Consider the following 16,322-nt stretch of genomic DNA (forward strand, 5'->3'; position numbering starts at 1 on the left):
GCGATGAAGAGCGGTCCCCGCACCGCGATGAAGAGTGGCCCCCGCTTGCCGCAACTGGAGAAAGCCCTCGCACGAACCGAAGACCCAACACAGCCAAAAATAAATAAATAAATAAATAAATAAATAAGAAAATCCTTTAAAAAAAAAAAAAAAAAGAATGAAAACGGGCAAGCTTGAAACTTGTGCCTATGTTAATAAAACAATAGTAATCACGACAGTTCTTTCATCAACCCCACAAAATATTGTATTCAACAACCTTGTGGAGTACCAGCTCTGGGGGGTGCGATGCTTTTCTTACTGTTTTGAATTCTCTGCAGACAGCACCCCTCTGTTGTCTGCGCTTCTCTCTCACCGACCCTGTACCAGCTGGCTCACCCACAGGAGGACGAGTCCGGTTGAAGGGCTGCTGAAAACCCCTGGACTGTCTCACACCCTGAGGGTTAGTTGAGGGTTACAATGGCTTGACCACCTGGGAAAACAGTTTGGCTGTTTCTGCTACAGCTGAACACACACTCGCGTACAAGGTTGAATAATAATGTCCACGCCCTAACCCCTGGAACCTGTGAACAGAACTTTATTTGGAAAACAGATTTTTGAGGATGTAATTAAGAGTCTCAAGAAGATCATTCTGGAGTATCCGGATGGACGCTAAATCCGGTGACAAGTGCCTTGTAAGAGACACACAGAGGAGAGACAGAGAGAAGACACCCGTGTGAAGACAGAGGCAGAGACCGGAGGGATGTGGCCACAAGCCCAGGGATGCCTGGGGCTCCCAGAAGCTGGAAGAGGCAGGAAGGACCCTCTCCTGGAGCCTCCAGAGGGAGCACAGCCCTGGGACACCTTGATCTTGAACTTCTGGCCTCCGGATGGTGAAAGGAAAAATTCCTGTTGTCCCAAGCTACCCAGTTGGTGATGACTGGTTACAGCAGCCCCAGGAGACTCAGAGGCTCACCCTACACCCTGCCGTCTCTGGCAGGTATACGCCCAAGGCAAATGAGAGCTCCGCTCACCAAAGGCTGCTTCTAGAATGTTCCTAGCAGCTTTAGTCACAATAGCCCCCCACTGGAAACAACTCTAACACCCATCAGCAGTGGACTGAATCATTCTCTGGCCCTCACAGAATACGCGCTCTGCCAACGAAAAAGAATGATGCACCAATCATTCCCGCAGCAGCGTGGTGAGTCTGAGTCAGACAGGAGGGGACAGAAGACACCGTGGACACGACACAAGTGACCTTCAAGGCCAGAGGCAATGAAGGCAGGATGGGGGTTACCTTGGGGCGGAAGTGACTGGGAGGGGCCGGCCCTGTTGAGATACTTGCCCCCGAGTCGCGGGTTATACTTTTCTGCACGTTTAAATTAAAACCAAAACAAATCTGAGGGGCTAAGTAAACGTCACTGCTTCCACCTGGGGAGACAGGTGTGTGTCCGCTCACCTGTGCTCCCAGGTGACCTGACCCGGGGGGGCAGGGCCCAAGGACAATCTTCAAGGGGCACAGGGGGTGGGGCAAGGCCCCGTCTCCTGCCCTGGACCCAGGCCACACCACCTACTTCAAACACCTGGGCCGGCGATAAGCAGATTAAGGGATCACTGTCCCCAGAGCCCAAGTGGACTTCTCAGCAGGGTGGGGGCTCATTAATAATTACCCTCGATCCCTTCCTCCCAACAAATCCAACATCCTCAAGTAAAAGCCAAAGTCCTCACCACACCTTCCAGGCAGGCACCTGCGTGGTCCACCCCCCAGACCCACCTCCTCTCTCGCCCTGGCTCATGTGGCTCCAGCCACACCGGCCTGCCTGCTCTTCTCCTAACCCACCAGGCACGGTCCTGCCTCAGGGCCTTTGCACGTCCTCCTGCCTGGACCACTCCTGCCCCCGTATTCACAGACTTGAGCCCTCGCCTCCTTCATGTCTCTACTCAGGGGTCACTTCCAGGGACTTCCCTGGTGGCGCAGTGGTTACGTATCTGCCTGCCAATGCAGGGGACGCAGGTTCGATCCCTTGTCCGGGAAGATCCCACATTCCACAGAGCAGCTAAGCCCACACGCTCTGGAGCCCGGGCGCCGCAACGAAGACCCCACGAGCCGTAACCAAGACCCGACGCAGCCAAATAGAGAAATAAGTCACTTCCATAGAGAGGCCTTTCTCTGACCCTCCAACCCTTGCCCCTCCCCCCAACTCCTAGTCGCATATTCCCCCATATTCTCTTCCTTCTGACCTGTTATACCCATTTATCCTGTTGATTGTCACCTCCCCAAATCCTCAGGAACGGGGATTTTTGTCTCTCTGGGTCATGACTCTACCCTTGGAGCAAGGCCTGGAATACAGTAGGCGCTCAATATTTGTTGAGTGACTGATTGAATGAACTGGACCCACTGCTCACCAGTAGCACTTGCTCCGTACTTTCCTCCCTCGCTGGAGTTCTCAAGGATGAGGACACAGGGCTGCCAGGTTGGCAGCTGCACAGAGCTGCCTCCTTTTCAGGAAAACTGTGATGGATGGGATCACCACCAGCTGGGGACAAGCTGGGGCGCTCAGTGGGGAGAGGGATGGCATGTCAAAGGATTGCAGTACTTGGCTGATGTGTTTGGGCAGGAATCAAAGGTGTCTCCAGATATGGCCCAATGGCCCTGGGATAGAATCACCCCCGGTTGAGAACCACTGACTTATGGCCTTGAGAGCCACTGCCCTGTTGGGGTTCGTGGTTTCTCCTCCTAACCCTCCCCTTGTGTTGGCACCAGAAGTTGTGACCAACCAGAATGTGGGAGAAGCAGAGCTTGGGTGGGCGGGCAGACTGTGATGGGCGCTGCAGGGTCCTTCCAGCTGTGGCTGCAGATGCCTCGCGGGAGATTTGTCTCTGGGTGACAGTAGCTGCCACTCGGAGATGCCCGTGGGGTTAAGGCCCCCTCCCCGGGGGTGGGCTGAAACCAGTGACTGACAGATGTGGAGGCACAAAACACGGGCCCCTGGGCTCCAGGGGGGCCGATTTCAGGTGCAGTACCAGCTCCAGACCCCCCCCCACCACCACTGCTTCACTCAGCTCCCCCCACCCTCCGGCTTCCAACTCAGGCTGTGCTTCCAGGGACGTGAAGTTGAACGGGGCAGTGAGGGGAGAGTGTTCTGGTTTTTCATATCCTGTTGGGTTGGATTTGCTATTTTTTGCTTAGATGTTTTTGCGTCTATATCCACATGACAGGTGCATCACGTTCCTTACTTGTTCTGTCTCTGCCTGTTTTTACAATCAGGGTTGTGGTGGCCTCACAAAGGAAAGCAACGGCGGGACCTAGGAGGTCCTGTCCATGCCCACCCAGCTCCCGCCTCCCAGTTTCCATGAAGGCCAGGCTGACGTCCACGGCCAGCCTCCCGGGGCCTCTTTGCTGAAGGCTGCCTGGCCCTGGACCCTGCGCTGCCTGCGGGGGCGCTGGCTGGAGTGAATGGCCACCGCTCCCCCCAGTGCCCGGCAGGGTGGTGGACCCAGCCCCGCAGCACTTGGACAGGATAAGTCTCAGGTGTGCATTCAACATGGGAGGGAGAGCCACGTGCTGGCAGGTGTGCTGGGTTTAGCCACGCCTGCTTTATTGGCTTCTTTCCCCTCCCACCTCAATCTTCTCCCTCTTGGCTCTTCCTGGGATCCCTCCCACGTAAAGGACTTGTACTCAAATTCTTGCCCCGCCATCTGCTTCTAGAGGGAACACAAGTGAGGTGGGGCTACTGCCTCTAGCTTGCTTGTCTGGAAGAGTTTTCAAAACAAGGGGATTGTGGGGACTTCCCTGGCGGTCCAGTGGTTAAGGCTCCGTGCTTCCACTGCAGGGGGCATGGGTTCGATCCCTGGGCAGGGAACTAAGATCCCGCATGCCGCATTGCACGGCCAAAAAAAAGAGAAGGGGATTGTGGTGAGTGGGCCTGAGAGCTACCCCAGGAGGGGAGAGAGAAAGCGTGAGGACAAGGATTGCCGAGGCTCGTGTCCTTCTCAGCCACTTGGTGACACCTCCATTCTGAGCCTCGGTTTTCTCATCTGTAAAGTGGGGCTGCCCAGCACCTGCCCCGGTTGGAGGAGACCCTGTGCCCATGAAGCCCCGCCCCCTGGAGCCCGGCGGACAGACGGTGAGATAAGGCTGGTCCAGATGAGCTTTACTGAGCCCTCCCTAGCAGGCCAGGTGCTTCAGCCGCCAGCAGTGCTGCAGGTAGCGGAACCCGTGTCTGTGGTGGGGCCAGCTGCAGGTGGCCTCAGTGGTGGACTCTGAGGAGTACTCCAGGGAGGACTCAGATTGGCAGGAGGCGGGCAGCTTGGGCACCGAGGTGCTGCTGGTGGCTTTTGTTGTGGGCCGTTTCTGATGCCGTCTGCTGGAGTTGGGGGCTGAGGCCCCTGGTCCATCGGGGGTCTTGTTGGGGGGCTGAGGGGGGATGGTGGTGCCACTGGGAGACTGCACAAGGGGGGGTCCCTGACTGGAGGAGGTGCTGGGACGCTGCGCGGAGCCTGAGGACTGGTGGGCCGTCTGGGAAGGGCCTGAGGCAGTGATGGAGGGCCGGGCGTACTGCCGACCGTGGACCTGGGGCTGTCGGGGTGGCTGGGACTGCCCGCGAGCCTGGGGCTGCCCTGGGGCCTGGGGCTGGCTGGAGGAGTTGGCTTGAGACCGAAGCCCACCCCGGAGCTTGCCAGGCAGCTGGGTGCCATTGGCAGAGCCAGTGGCGGGGGATTGAGGCTGGGAGTGGCCCAAGTTGGTGGAGCTCCTGAGGGCTGGCTTGCTTGGGGACGCGGGGCTGGTGGTGGACTCCACTGGGGAGTCGGCTGGGGGATCCGCGGAGGCCTTGGAGTGTAACTGGCCGGCCGACTTTCCTGCACAGGGGCTGGGCAGGCACTTCACCTGTCCTTCCAGAGCTGAGTCACGCTTGCTTTGGCTGTGGAGAGAGCGCCCTGGGGGTGAGTGAGGTGGGTCTGGCTGTGTCCAGGGGCCCAAGGGCTGCGCTAAGCCGGTGGAGACTGGGACAGAGGCTGCCGGGGACTGCCGGGGGCCAGCTTCACTTGAGCGGCCAGCAGCCGGCCTTGGCAGGGAGAGAGGCAGGTGCAGGCACTCACACACACGCACGTGCGCACACACGTGTGGGCCCTCCCTACCTCCCGGGGTGGGCATTACGTACAGTCGGCTCCGAGGGCAGTGAGGGGCCCACTGCCGCAGCCGCCGGGGTGATGAGAGCCCGGCTGCGGGCCAGGGCCTGCAGGACTGGTTCCGGAGAGCGTAGGAGAGAGAGGCGGACAGTGAGAGGGGAAGATTTAGCGAGCACCCAGCGGAGGCGGTCCAGACGCCAGACAGAGGCCGGTCAGAGTCAGGAGGACAGCAGGCAGGAATGAAGGTGAGTGGGGCAGGGGGAGCCGGGAGACAGACAGACAGACAGAGACCGGAGAGACAGACACCCCTCGCCCTGCGAGCACGCACTGTCCCTCGTTATTCCGGCTGCCACATCCAGGGTCCGCCCGCTGAGGTCGCTCATGATGCCGTCCACGGCCTCGTGATGCTTTAGAAACAGTGGACGTATGACGCGATGATACAGCATGTGAGCCCCGTTCCAGGGGCCGGGAACCATGCAGAACAACAGGAAGGCGCACTGCGGACACAGGACAGGAGTTACACTCGGCCCCCACTCTGTGCCTCGGGTTGGGGGGGTCTCCTCCATCAGACGCTGGGCTGGGGTGGACCTGGCCACACTCATCAGACACCCCTGGGGATGGGGCTGGCCTCCCCCGTCAGACACCCCTGGGGATGGGGCTGGCCTCCCCCGTCAGACACCCCTGGGGATGGGGCTGGCCTCCCCCGTCAGACACCCCTGGGGATGGGCCTGGCCTCCCCCGTCAGACACCCCTGGGGATGGGCCTGGCCTCCCCCGTCAGACACCCCTGGGTACTTGCTCCTGGGAACCCCAGCCGCCACAGTGTGTCCCGGGTGGTGCCCACCTTGCCCGCGTAGTAGAAAGGGAACCAGGACAGGAGTAGATCGCTGAAGAACTCGGCCAGCCCAAACAGGCCGTATACCACCCAGTAGGTGAGCCACACAGTGTCGTCCTCTTTGCTTGGGCTCTCGATAGCTTTGATCCTGGGGGAGGCGAGGCAGGGTCAGGGGCTGCTCGGAGCCCCAGACGCCCCCCCCGCACCCCCAAACCAGCGGGCACTCACGAAGCATATGCGGGGTATGCAAAGCCGATGAGATTGCACAGCAGAGACGCCCCGTACCCGAACAGAAGACACAGGCTTAGCAGAGTGGCGGCTCCTGCGGAGAGAGGGGGCTGGGTGTGGGCTGCACGTGCTGAGCCCAGGCTCCAGAGCCCCCTTGGCCTGGCCCACGCAGCCTGCATCCATCACTCCTCCCAGAAGCCTCGGCGGCCCCTCTAGGAGGGGTTATTGCCCCACAGCACCTGGGCAACCCTCATCGTGGCCCTGAACCCCACTAACATGTCAGTCTCCGCCGCGGGACTGTGACCACTCCAAGGGCAGGCCGGCACCTCAGGACTGGTCTGTACCGAGTGGCTGCCCCGTGTTTGTTGAATGAATATGTGATCTCTGCAATTATAACCGCCTCACTCTGGGTCCTATAGGAGGGGCTGAGCACAAGAGGCTAGAGTTTGAATATAAGTAAATGGGAGAAAAACCAAGACGTGATTCCTGGAGAGTGGAGAAAGGCAACAATTTCTAACTTTTTTCTTAGTCCAGGGTCTCTTACCCTCACCAGTGCTGACTCTGGGGCGGGGGGAACCACCCTGGGCACTGCATCTGGGGTGTGGAGCAGCATCCCTGGTCCCCACCCACCTGATGCCAGGAGCCCCCCACAGTCGTGACCATCAGATGTCCCCAGACATTGCCCGGTGTCTCCTGGGGGCTGCACGGCCCCCTCTGAGAGCCCTTGTCTTAGTGGGAGGATGCAAAGCGCCGTATTGAGAGTACCCCTGGCTGAGGAGAGCTCTCACCCACTACGAGACACCTAGCAAGTGTCTCTCTGCTTGCAGCCTCAGTTTCCCCAACTGTCAGTGGGGCGGGTAGTGGCCCTGTCTCCTAGGGCTGCTGTGGGGTTAGCTAAACAAGACTCAGTAGAAGGGACCCCACCCTACACGTCTGGGGAACCCCTTCCGGCGGGCCAAGCACACTCCCAGCAATGAGGGCTCAGAGAAGAACGGTGTGGGGGATGGGGGCCAAGAGCGTTAGCCACTCTGAAATCATAATGGTCGCTGCTGCATTTATGAAGCACTTCTTGTGTGCAGGGCTCTGTCCCTCCCTGCTCTGTCTCATTCAACAGCCAGGACAAAAGGGAAGCTGGGGATAGGGGTGGCGGAAGAGGCTCATGCTCGGTCACTGGGGGAGCCTCTGGCTCCTGGGAGCATTTACAGCCTCTTCCCCCACCTCCAGGCTGTTATCTGCAGAGAGAGACAAAGGCCACTAGTGGACCAAAGGGCAGAGTCCCCTCCACCCTCCCCTCCACCTGCATTAGCCTTTATCCTGGGGATCTGGGGTCAGGAGAGGGAGGGGAATCCCCAGCTGGCCCTAGGAGGCCTGGTCACTGCCTCTTCTGGGTTTCCTCCTCGGTTACCTGGGAGGGGGTATTTTGGCCGTCTCCGGCCGGTGGGGCCCAAGGGTTCCGACATCTGGCAGAGGGGGTGGGGGAAATGGCACCCCTTCCCTGGCGATTGCTGCTAGTTGGGGAGAAGCAGCTCTCCCAGGGCCCCTCTCCCCTCAATCCCTATTCTTGCAGCCTCAGCAAAGGGAGGATGACCTTGGACATGGGCGAGGACAGTCCAATCAGCAGCAGATGGGGCGGGGGTGGGGTGGGGGTGGATGCTCCCGACAGGGCAGGCAGCAGGGGCAGCCTTCCACTCCAGGCCTCAGTTTCCTCCCTGTGACCCCCCAGCCTACCCAGCAGGCCCCTCCCAACGGGCCCCTCCCCTGTGTTCTATGACCTAAATTCCCCACCCACTGGTATCAGGGATGTTGAAAACCAGGCAGGAGGTCAAGGGCTTGCTCCCAGGGGCAGGTCCCTGGCTGACCCGACACAGATTGGGCACCAGGAACCTGGGGGGACAGGTTTTGGACCTTCCTTGGGCTGTCTGGCATGGGAATCCCCCAGCTGGCAGGGAAATGGGAGGAAAGTGGACTCCAAGGATCTGTACACAGGTGCTCAAAACACGTGGCATGTCCTCAGCCAGAGTTGCCCCCCAGTGTCCAAACAAAGTGTCCTGTGATTCATTCCAGGGGGGCTTCCTGGAAGAGGTGGCAGAGAGCAGTCGGGTCTGAAGCACCAAAAAAGAGGGGAGGCACTTAAGGGACACTTACTGGACAGTTTCAGAGGGTGGCAGGGGCCACCCAAGGTCATTGAGGAAGAAAGGCAGAGGAGGGACTGGAATGGAAGTGACAATCGGGGTGGCTGGACCTCCCTCTCCGTGGGCCCCATCCAACCTTTCTGCAACCCCACCACAGCAGTCAAACAACCCAATTCCGGACGGGGGAGGGGAGAGGGCAGGCCAAGGGCGGGGGGTGGGAGGTGATATTAGCAGGAAAACAACCTGAGGAGAGGTGGGAGTGACCCTTCCCCTCCAGGTCTGGAGCATCCCCTGGGAAAACGGGAAGATCTCTACACTTGCTTCCATGCTGGAGCCCATCTGGGAAGAGGATGGCAAGACTGGCAGGGCACTGGCTGCCTACCTGCCCCGTCCTCCCCCGGGGCCAGCAGGACAACTGGAAGAACAGGACTTCTGCCTGGCGGGCACCCAGGGCCCGGAGGGAGGGGGCAGAGGACGGCTGTGGGGCCGAAGGAGGGGGTGGTCCTCGACCGAGGTCGCACAGCGGGGGCGGGGAGGAGCTGCGGGTAGACCTGAGGTCCCGGTCCACGACCTCTCCCCAGGATCTCAGTCTCCTCCCTGAACTGTGGGCGCGCCCCGCCGCCTGAGCTGGACCCCGCAGCCGGAGCTGGCCGGCGGGTGCAGGTCCGAGGACCCGGTGGCCCAGGGCCTCAGTGTCCCCGTCGGCGAAATGGAGAGGCGGTCCCGAGAGCCCCCCCGACGGCTCACCCGCGGCCAAGTACCGCTTGTCGACACCGGTCTTGGCTTCGAGCGCCCCTAGCGCTTCGGTGGCCAAATTCCTCTGTTCCAGAAAGCGCTCGAAGCGCTGGCGCAGGCCATCCATGGCACCGGCGGGCCCGGGGCTGGCAGGTTGAACTTGACCGCCACCCCGCGCACCTGCCGTAGAGCGTGCGCGCTGCCTTCCCTCCACGCGAGCCGCACCGCCGAACCCTGGGGCCACTCTCCGCCCCCGGGCTGGTCTCCGCCCCCGGGCTGGTCTCCGCCTCCTGCCCCCCGCTCTGGCCAGTGGGAGGGCAGGGCGGACAAAGGAGGTGGGGCCTGCCCCTTCTCCTTCGCCGCATTGCCCCAGGGCCGGCCGCGGCTGCCGCAGCCGCGACTTTGGAGGAAGGGGCGGGGCGCGGGGGCTGAGGGCTCCGATTGGCCCAGCGAGAGCGGGACGTAGCTGATTGGAGGGGCGGGGTCCTGCCTGGGATAATTGGCTGAGCCGTTGTGGGTGGAGCTGGGTGAGGAGAGAAGAGTGCTGGGGAGGCGGAGCTGGTGGGAGGGGCTGGAGAAAGGCCAGAGCTGATTGGAGAAACGAGAAGAGATTCATTAGCAAAAACAGAGGGGGCGGGGCTGAACGTAAAGGAGGAGGGACGGAATCTGAAAGGCAGGGATGAGGCGGAGCTAAACTGAGGAGGTGGGACTTATTCGAAAGAGCAATTCTGGTTGGACCGAGGAGGAGGCAAGGCTTATTCTAGGGGGAGGGGGCGTATAGGAAAGTGGGCGGGGCAAAATAAGGGGCGGGGTCAATTATAGCAACAGTGAACCCGTACCTCTGGGTCAGAAGAATTGGGGAATCATTGTACAAATGGGGAGACTGAGGCTCCAGAGGGTTTGAGTCTGCGGAAGAACAGGGTGGGCATGTCTCTCCCCCACCCTGCTGTCAGATCTTCGCGCCCATCAAGTTGGGGAGCCGCAAGGCCCCCTGGGAGTTGAAGGCTTTCAGGGGTTGCTATGGCGCCGGGGGCGGGGCGGGCACTTGGGCCATCTCGGCGGTTTGGCCAGGAGGAGGGGCTTTCTGAGGCCCCGCCCCCGGGGCCGCCCCCGCCGGCATGCGGCCCGCCCGGAGTGCGCGCTGGCTGTGCCTGACCTTGGCCTTGGGCCTGGCACTCGTTGGCCCCATGGCTGTGGGTTGGGCCTCACCCCGGGCTCCCATCTATGTCAGCAGCTGGGCCGTGCGGGTGTCCCAGGGTTACCAGGAAATCGAGCTCCTGGCGCGCAAATTCGGCTTCGTCAACCTGGGGCCGGTGGGTGGGACCTGGACTGACGGGAGGGGGCGGTGGCTGGACGACCCCAGACCCCGGCAGATGAGAGAGTCCCTCGCTAGGTCCCCCAGATATCCAGGACCCCCCAGCTCACTACTGCCTAGATCATCTCCAGATCCTGGGACCCTCAGAGGGCATCTGAAGCTCCCACCTGGGCACCTGGTTGGGGGAAACGTAAGGAAGGGGGGCTGGCCCCTGTCCTGGGAGGGGCTCCATCAGGGGAACCAGGTCCCAGCCATGCAGTTGCTCCCCTTTATTCCCAGATCTTCCCTGACGGGCAGTATTTCCATCTGCGGCACCGGGGCGTGGTCCAACAGTCCCTGACCCCACACTGGGGCCACCGCCTGCGCCTGAAGAAAGACCCCAAGGTGAGCCTGGCCTTGAGGCTGCGCCCTGAGGGGTGTCAGCACCTCTCGTTATTCTTGTAATTGTAATAAATGTCTGTGTGACCTTCGGCAAGTCACCAGCTCTCTCTGAGTCTTGGTGTCCATTTGGCCCCCTACTCTATACAGTGGGGAGCCAAATGGGGAAGATCTGTGCAGAGCACTCACCCAGGGCAGGTGCACTGTCAGCAATTTCTTGTCACCTCCCCTTCCCTCCTCTACCTCACCCTGAAAGATCAAAGTTCCCAGGTACCCCATAAAGAGGCTGGGCTGGGGGAGGTGGGGGGGGCTGATTGGCAAGGAGGCAAGAAGCATGACGGCTGGAAACCCCACCAGGAGCACTGAGACAGAGAGAAGTGGTTGGTTCGAGACGTGGTTTGCAGGACAGAGGCCAGGGCTTGCTGATGGATTGGGTGTGTGGGACAGAGAGAAATCAGGATCTGGAGCTGAGCAAATGGAGAGAAGATGGCCCTGATTGCTGAGATGGGGACGGGGGAACATGAACTAGGTTGGGGGGGGTATTGGGAGCAGAACAAGGAAAAGGGGGAAAGGGCAAAGGTCTGAGAAAAGGGCGGCCTGGGGCAGGCAGAAGGGCATGTGCAAAGGCCCTGGGGTGAGGCAGCCACTGTGGCTGCAGCAGAGGAAGGCTGCTGGGGACCAGACAGGCAGGGGGCCTTGTGGGCTTTGGAGAGGTGGTGGACAGGCACGGGTTTCGCAGAGAGGGTTCCACAGAGAGTAATGCTGCAGTGTGCCAAGAATGGGTTGTAGAGAGGCAGCAGGGCAGGGCTGCTGGAGGACCAGGGAGGAGGTGGGTGTGGCCATACAGGGGTGTCCTGCACCGGGGAGGGTGCGGTCGAGAGAAGTGAACACTGCAAGGGGATATGGGCATGTCTTGGGGAGAGGGATTCTAGAACAGGGATGGGGACAGGGGCAGGGTTGGGACCCCAGGAGCTGCAGCCACCCTCAATAGCAGCCACCACATGTCTGTGGGCCACAGGGGATGGGTGCTCTGAGGCCCTCAGTCCCCTCCGGAGGCAGAGCCTCAGGCACACGGGGACCCCCAAGAGCAGCCCCAGCAAACACGGGGTCCCTGGCCCCATCGCACACAACGTGGGCCCCAGGACAAGTAGGTGACAGCCCAGACCCACTAAGCCTCAGCCCCACACCGCTGCCCCTTGGCAGATCCAGGGAAGAGGCCGACGCCAGACCCTGGAAGAAGATTTGGGCCCTTTGACCAGGAATTGGCGGAAGGGCTGAGGGGCAGGGCCCTCTAAAGCAGCCTGGTGTGAGGGCAGAAAACTGGGAGGAGGGTGGGCTGCTCGCGGGCCCAGCCGCTCCCACGGTGTGGTCTCCCCGCCCCCAGGTGCAGTGGTTCCAGCAGCAGACGGTGCAGCGGCGGGTGAAACGCTCCTTGGTGGTGCCCACGGACCCCTGGTTCTCCAAACAGTGGTACATGGTGAGCTGGCCGGGCTGGGCGGCGGGGCCAGGCCAGGCCAGAGCCCCACTGACCCCGACCCCACCTTGCACAGAACAAGGAGGTGCAGCCGGACCTGAACATCCTGCAGGTCTGGAGCCAGGGGCTGTCTGGCCAGGGCATCGTGGTCTCTGTCCTGGACGATGGCATTGAGAAGGACCACCCAGACCTCTGGGCCAACTATGTGAGCCTGTGGGGCTGGGGTGGGGGCTGCCCCAGGTCCCACAGCTGGTCACAGCCCCTCATGTCTCCACCCCCCCAGGACCCCCTAGCCAGCTATGACTTCAATGACTATGACCCGGACCCCCAGCCGCGATACACACCCAGCGATGAGAACCGGTGAGCCCAGCATCCCACAGGGCATGGGGGCAGCCCCCGCTACCCTACAAGGGGCCAAGGGGCTGTGACGGGCACCTGTCTCTGCCCTGGCACCAGGCATGGGACCCGCTGTGCCGGGGAAGTGGCAGCGATGGCAAACAACAGGTTCTGTGGTGCTGGCGTCGCCTACAATGCCCGAATCGGAGGTACTCAGGCCAGGAGGGTGGCGGGGCGCCTCTCGGCCCCACACTAGCCGCTTGGCCGTGTCAGGGCCCCAGGCTCAGGGTCGGGGAGAGCCGAGCCCCCCACAGACACCTCCACCCCCAGGGCGGGGAGAGTGCGGGGCGCAGGCGGGGTGTTCACCGAGGCCGCCTGTGCAGGGGTGCGCATGCTGGACGGCACCATCACTGACGTGATCGAGGCCCAGTCGCTGAGCCTGCAGCCGCAGCACATTCACATCTACAGCGCCAGCTGGGGCCCCGAGGACGACGGCCGCACAGTGGACGGCCCGGGCATCCTCACCCGAGAGGCCTTCAGGCGTGGCGTGACCCAGGTGAGCTGGTATGGGGCATGGAGGGCCTGGGCCAGCATGAGAGGCCCACACCCCGTCCCCGTCTCTGGCCTGGTTCTCCATCTGCAGGGCCGAGGCGGGCTGGGCACCCTCTTCATCTGGGCGTCGGGCAACGGCGGCCTGCACTATGACAACTGCAACTGTGACGGCTACACCAACAGCATCCACACGCTCTCGGTGGGCAGCACCACCCAGCAGGGCCACGTGCCCTGGTACAGCGAGGCCTGCGCCTCCACGCTCACCACTACCTACAGCAGCGGCGTTGCTGCCGACCCCCAAATCGTGAGCGCCCGCCCCGCCCAGTGCCCTGCCTTCCCTCCTGTCCCCCACCTTGCCTCCTCCCAGGGCTGCCCGGTTGGCGTCTGACACACAGACTGGGGGCCGGGGACCAGGCCCCACGGTTAGCGCCCCTTCACACGCCCTTGTGTCTCCCAGGCGGGGCTGGCAGCTGGGCGGCTGTGTTCAGGGCCCCAGACCTGCTGTCGTGCTCTGAGGTGCCTCTTTCTTGGAGCGCTTGGGACGTTTTGATCAAGGGCCGGGTTTTCCCGTGCACCAGGCGCCTGAGTCCCTCTCTGTGCCCCCAGGTCACCACAGACCTGCACCACCGGTGCACGGACAAGCACACGGGCACCTCGGCCTCCGCCCCGCTGGCTGCGGGCATGATCGCCCTGGCTCTGGAGGCCAAGTAGGTGACGGAGGGGTCCCGCCTACTGCCGGAGCTCCCCAGCGTGGCCCCGGCTCACCCTCCCTCACCCACCCCCAGCCCGTTCTTGACGTGGAGGGACATGCAGCATCTGGTGGTCCGGGCATCCAGGCCAGCGCAGCTCCAGGCCGAGGACTGGAGGACCAACGGTGTGGGGCGCCAAGGTGCGGCAGGACCGGGCGGGGTTGGGGACGCCACGCCCACAGGGCGATGACCACCGCCCCTCCACGCAGTGAGCCACCACTATGGCTACGGGCTGCTGGACGCCGGGCTGCTGGTGGACTTGGCTCGCTCGTGGCTGCCCACACAACCCCAGAAGAAATGCGTTATCCGCATCGTGCACACCCCCACGTGAGCGCCCTCCACTGCCCACCTGCACGCCCACATCTAACCCCAGCCACGTCCCCACTGCCACGTCCCCAGACCTCTCCCCCCACACCTGTCATTACCACCCTGGGGGTGGACATGTGGAGGCAGGCCCTCAGGTCTCAGTTCAGCCATCTGTACAAGGAGAGGGCAGGATCTGAGCCCAGACCCTGCCTGCTGGCCGCCCATCCCCCAGCAGGCCAGCAGGAGGGGCCCTCGCCTCGCGTGCCGCAGCCCCCAGCCCCATCCTGCGGGTGATGCACGTGAGGAAGAACGTGTCAGCCTGCATCGGCCACGCCAACTACATCCGCTCGCTGGAGCACGTGCAGGTGCAGCTATCCCTGTCCTACAGCCGCCGTGGGGACTTGGAGATCTCGCTCACCAGCCCCATGGGCACCCGCTCCACACTTGTGGCCATCAGGTGCGGGGGCAGGGGGACCGGCCGGGCCACAAACTCTCTTTCCTGAGCGACCCCACGAGGAGGAGCCAAGTGCCCCGTGGGGACAGGCGGGCTGGACCCCACCCCTTGGCATCACAGACACTTACTGTGCTCGCAGCCAGTCAGGACTGTGGTTGTGAAGCCCCCCTCCTCCCCCCGCCTGCCTGTCTGTCCCAGACCCTTTGACGTCAGTGGCCAAGGCTACAACAACTGGACCTTCATGTCCACCCACTTCTGGGACGAGGACCCGCGTGGCTTGTGGACCCTGGTCCTGGAGAACAAGGGCTACTATTTCAACAAAGGTGAGAGCCAGGCACAGGCTGGGGCTCGAGCCCCACCCGCCCCATGCTCTGGAGCTGGCGGCCTCCTTACTGCCCCCAAGCCCAAGGCACGGGGCTCCCGCTGGTCTCCTCTGAGAGACTGAGCACACAGGGCTGGCATGTAGTAGGTGTCTGGTTACCAGTGCACAGTAGAGGTTCAGGTATTAGGGAGCAGGAGGTGTCTAGTTACCAGCGCGCAGATGGTACTGGGCAACCCTGGGCACTGTCTGAGTCTGGGGATCTGGGGAGGGTGGGGGCCCAGAATGGCAGGACGAGGCTGCCGACAGCCTTTCCCTCTTCTCCCTGTGCCCACCACGACCCCTGCCCAGGAACGCTGTACCGCTACACGCTGCTGCTCTATGGGACAGCCGAGGACATGACAGCGCGGCCCTCGGGCCCCCAGGTGACCAGCAGCGCGTGTGTGCAGCGGGACACAGAGGGGCCATGCCAGGGTGAGTGCCCGGGGCCGCATGGCCCACCTGCTGGGAGGCGGCAGGCGGGCAGTGTGCGTGTGCGGCCTGGGGCAGGGGGCGGGCAGGCCGGGGCAGCAGGTCACGGGTCTCACAGCCCCGTAGACGTGTCCCGCCCTCGTGCAGAATGCCAGAGCCCCGCCTACATCCTGGGCCACCTCTGCCTCGCCTACTGCCCACCGAGGTACTTCAACCACACCCAGCAGGCGGTGACGGCTGAACCTGGGCGCCCAGCCGCGCCTGCCCTGCGGGTCTGCTCTAGCTGCCATTCGTCCTGTTACACCTGCCGCGGCAGCTCCCCGCTGGACTGTACCGCTTGCCCCCCGCCGTCCATGCTGGACACGCAGCGGGGCTCCTGCTCGGAACCCGACCCCCCTGAGGGCCCCCCCCAGCCCACCGCGACCGCCTGCCCCTGCCGCCGCGGCCCGGCCCAGGCCGTGGTGCTGGCCCTGCTGGCCGTGGCCTTCGGGAGCCCCCTCCTCTGCCGCGTCCTCCTCGTGGGCTGCCTGCCACCATGGGTGGGACCCCCCGGCGCGGGGGACCACTCCCGTCACCACTCCAGACCCCGCTGCAAGCTGGAACCCGGAGCTAGTTGACAAGGACAGCCAGCATGCGCCTCCACCCAGGTCCCTGGTGGGCACTGCTGCCCTGCTGTCCAGACGGGCGCCCCGTGGGAACCTGCCCCGGGAAGGCCCTGGCTGCCACCGAGGCCGCGGGCCAGGGGCGGCCGCGTGGGATCCTGCACCCCGGACTTGGCAGGTCCAGGTGAAAGAGGGGGAGAGAGAGAGAGAAGTCTCGTTGCACAGTTTGGGTCGGGAGAGGGTAGGATGGGGCAGAGCCCGGCAGTGACCACCATCCCTTCCCTTCCCGGAATGGGGGAAGCGGGAAGGAGAGCAGATGACACTGTCCAGA

General features: G+C 62.8%; 2 protein-coding genes across 4 annotated transcripts; one reads left to right on the forward strand and one right to left on the reverse strand.

The window, feature by feature from the left end:
- Positions 1 to 4,738: 4,738 nt before the first annotated feature.
- REEP6 (receptor accessory protein 6) lies at positions 4,739 to 9,264 on the reverse strand. 2 transcript variants are annotated; one of them, XM_007176620.3, is made up of 6 exons: positions 9,048 to 9,264; positions 6,169 to 6,262; positions 5,950 to 6,088; positions 5,435 to 5,603; positions 5,139 to 5,221; positions 4,739 to 4,898 (listed from the first exon to the last, which is right to left on the reverse strand). In XM_007176620.3, exons 1-6 carry the CDS (start codon positions 9,160 to 9,162, stop codon positions 4,884 to 4,886), a joined length of 615 nt encoding a protein of 204 aa, XP_007176682.1. In that variant the 5' UTR covers positions 9,163 to 9,264; the 3' UTR covers positions 4,739 to 4,883. The 2 variants fall into 2 exon arrangements, with proteins under 2 accessions (XP_007176682.1, XP_007176683.1); XM_007176621.3 differs by lacking the exon at positions 5,139 to 5,221 and having other exon boundaries at positions 9,048 to 9,262.
- An 889-nt stretch (positions 9,265 to 10,153) lies between these two features.
- On the forward strand, positions 10,154 to 16,322 carry PCSK4 (proprotein convertase subtilisin/kexin type 4). 2 transcript variants are annotated; one of them, XM_007176619.2, is made up of 15 exons: positions 10,154 to 10,348; positions 10,630 to 10,734; positions 12,113 to 12,205; positions 12,279 to 12,407; positions 12,486 to 12,562; positions 12,659 to 12,747; positions 12,922 to 13,094; positions 13,182 to 13,394; positions 13,697 to 13,797; positions 13,876 to 13,979; positions 14,049 to 14,166; positions 14,423 to 14,602; positions 14,798 to 14,922; positions 15,270 to 15,392; positions 15,537 to 16,322. In XM_007176619.2, exons 1-15 carry the CDS (start codon positions 10,154 to 10,156, stop codon positions 16,004 to 16,006), a joined length of 2,295 nt encoding a protein of 764 aa, XP_007176681.2. In that variant the 3' UTR covers positions 16,007 to 16,322. The 2 variants fall into 2 exon arrangements, with proteins under 2 accessions (XP_007176681.2, XP_057396663.1); XM_057540680.1 differs by lacking the exons at positions 14,798 to 14,922; positions 15,537 to 16,322 and having other exon boundaries at positions 15,270 to 15,396.

Source organism: Balaenoptera acutorostrata, chromosome 2 (genome assembly GCF_949987535.1).
Source record: "Balaenoptera acutorostrata chromosome 2, mBalAcu1.1, whole genome shotgun sequence".
Taxonomy (NCBI): Eukaryota; Metazoa; Chordata; class Mammalia; order Artiodactyla; family Balaenopteridae; genus Balaenoptera; species Balaenoptera acutorostrata.

Coding starts and splice junctions, on each gene's coding strand:
- REEP6 (XM_007176620.3), bottom strand. CDS start 9,162: ATGGATGGCCTGCGCCAGCGCTTCGAGCGCTTTCTGGAACAGAGGAAT. Junction 6,263..9,047: donor CAAGCGGTACTTGGCCGCGG/GTGAGCCGTCGG, acceptor CTCTCTCCGCAG/GAGCCGCCACTCTGCTAAGC. Junction 5,222..5,434: donor AGCCGGAATAACGAGGGACA/GTGCGTGCTCGC, acceptor CTCCGGAACCAG/TCCTGCAGGCCCTGGCCCGC.
- PCSK4 (XM_007176619.2), top strand. CDS start 10,154: ATGCGGCCCGCCCGGAGTGCGCGCTGGCTGTGCCTGACCTTGGCCTTG. Junction 12,563..12,658: donor ACACCCAGCGATGAGAACCG/GTGAGCCCAGCA, acceptor CCCTGGCACCAG/GCATGGGACCCGCTGTGCCG. Junction 13,798..13,875: donor GCCCTGGCTCTGGAGGCCAA/GTAGGTGACGGA, acceptor ACCCACCCCCAG/CCCGTTCTTGACGTGGAGGG.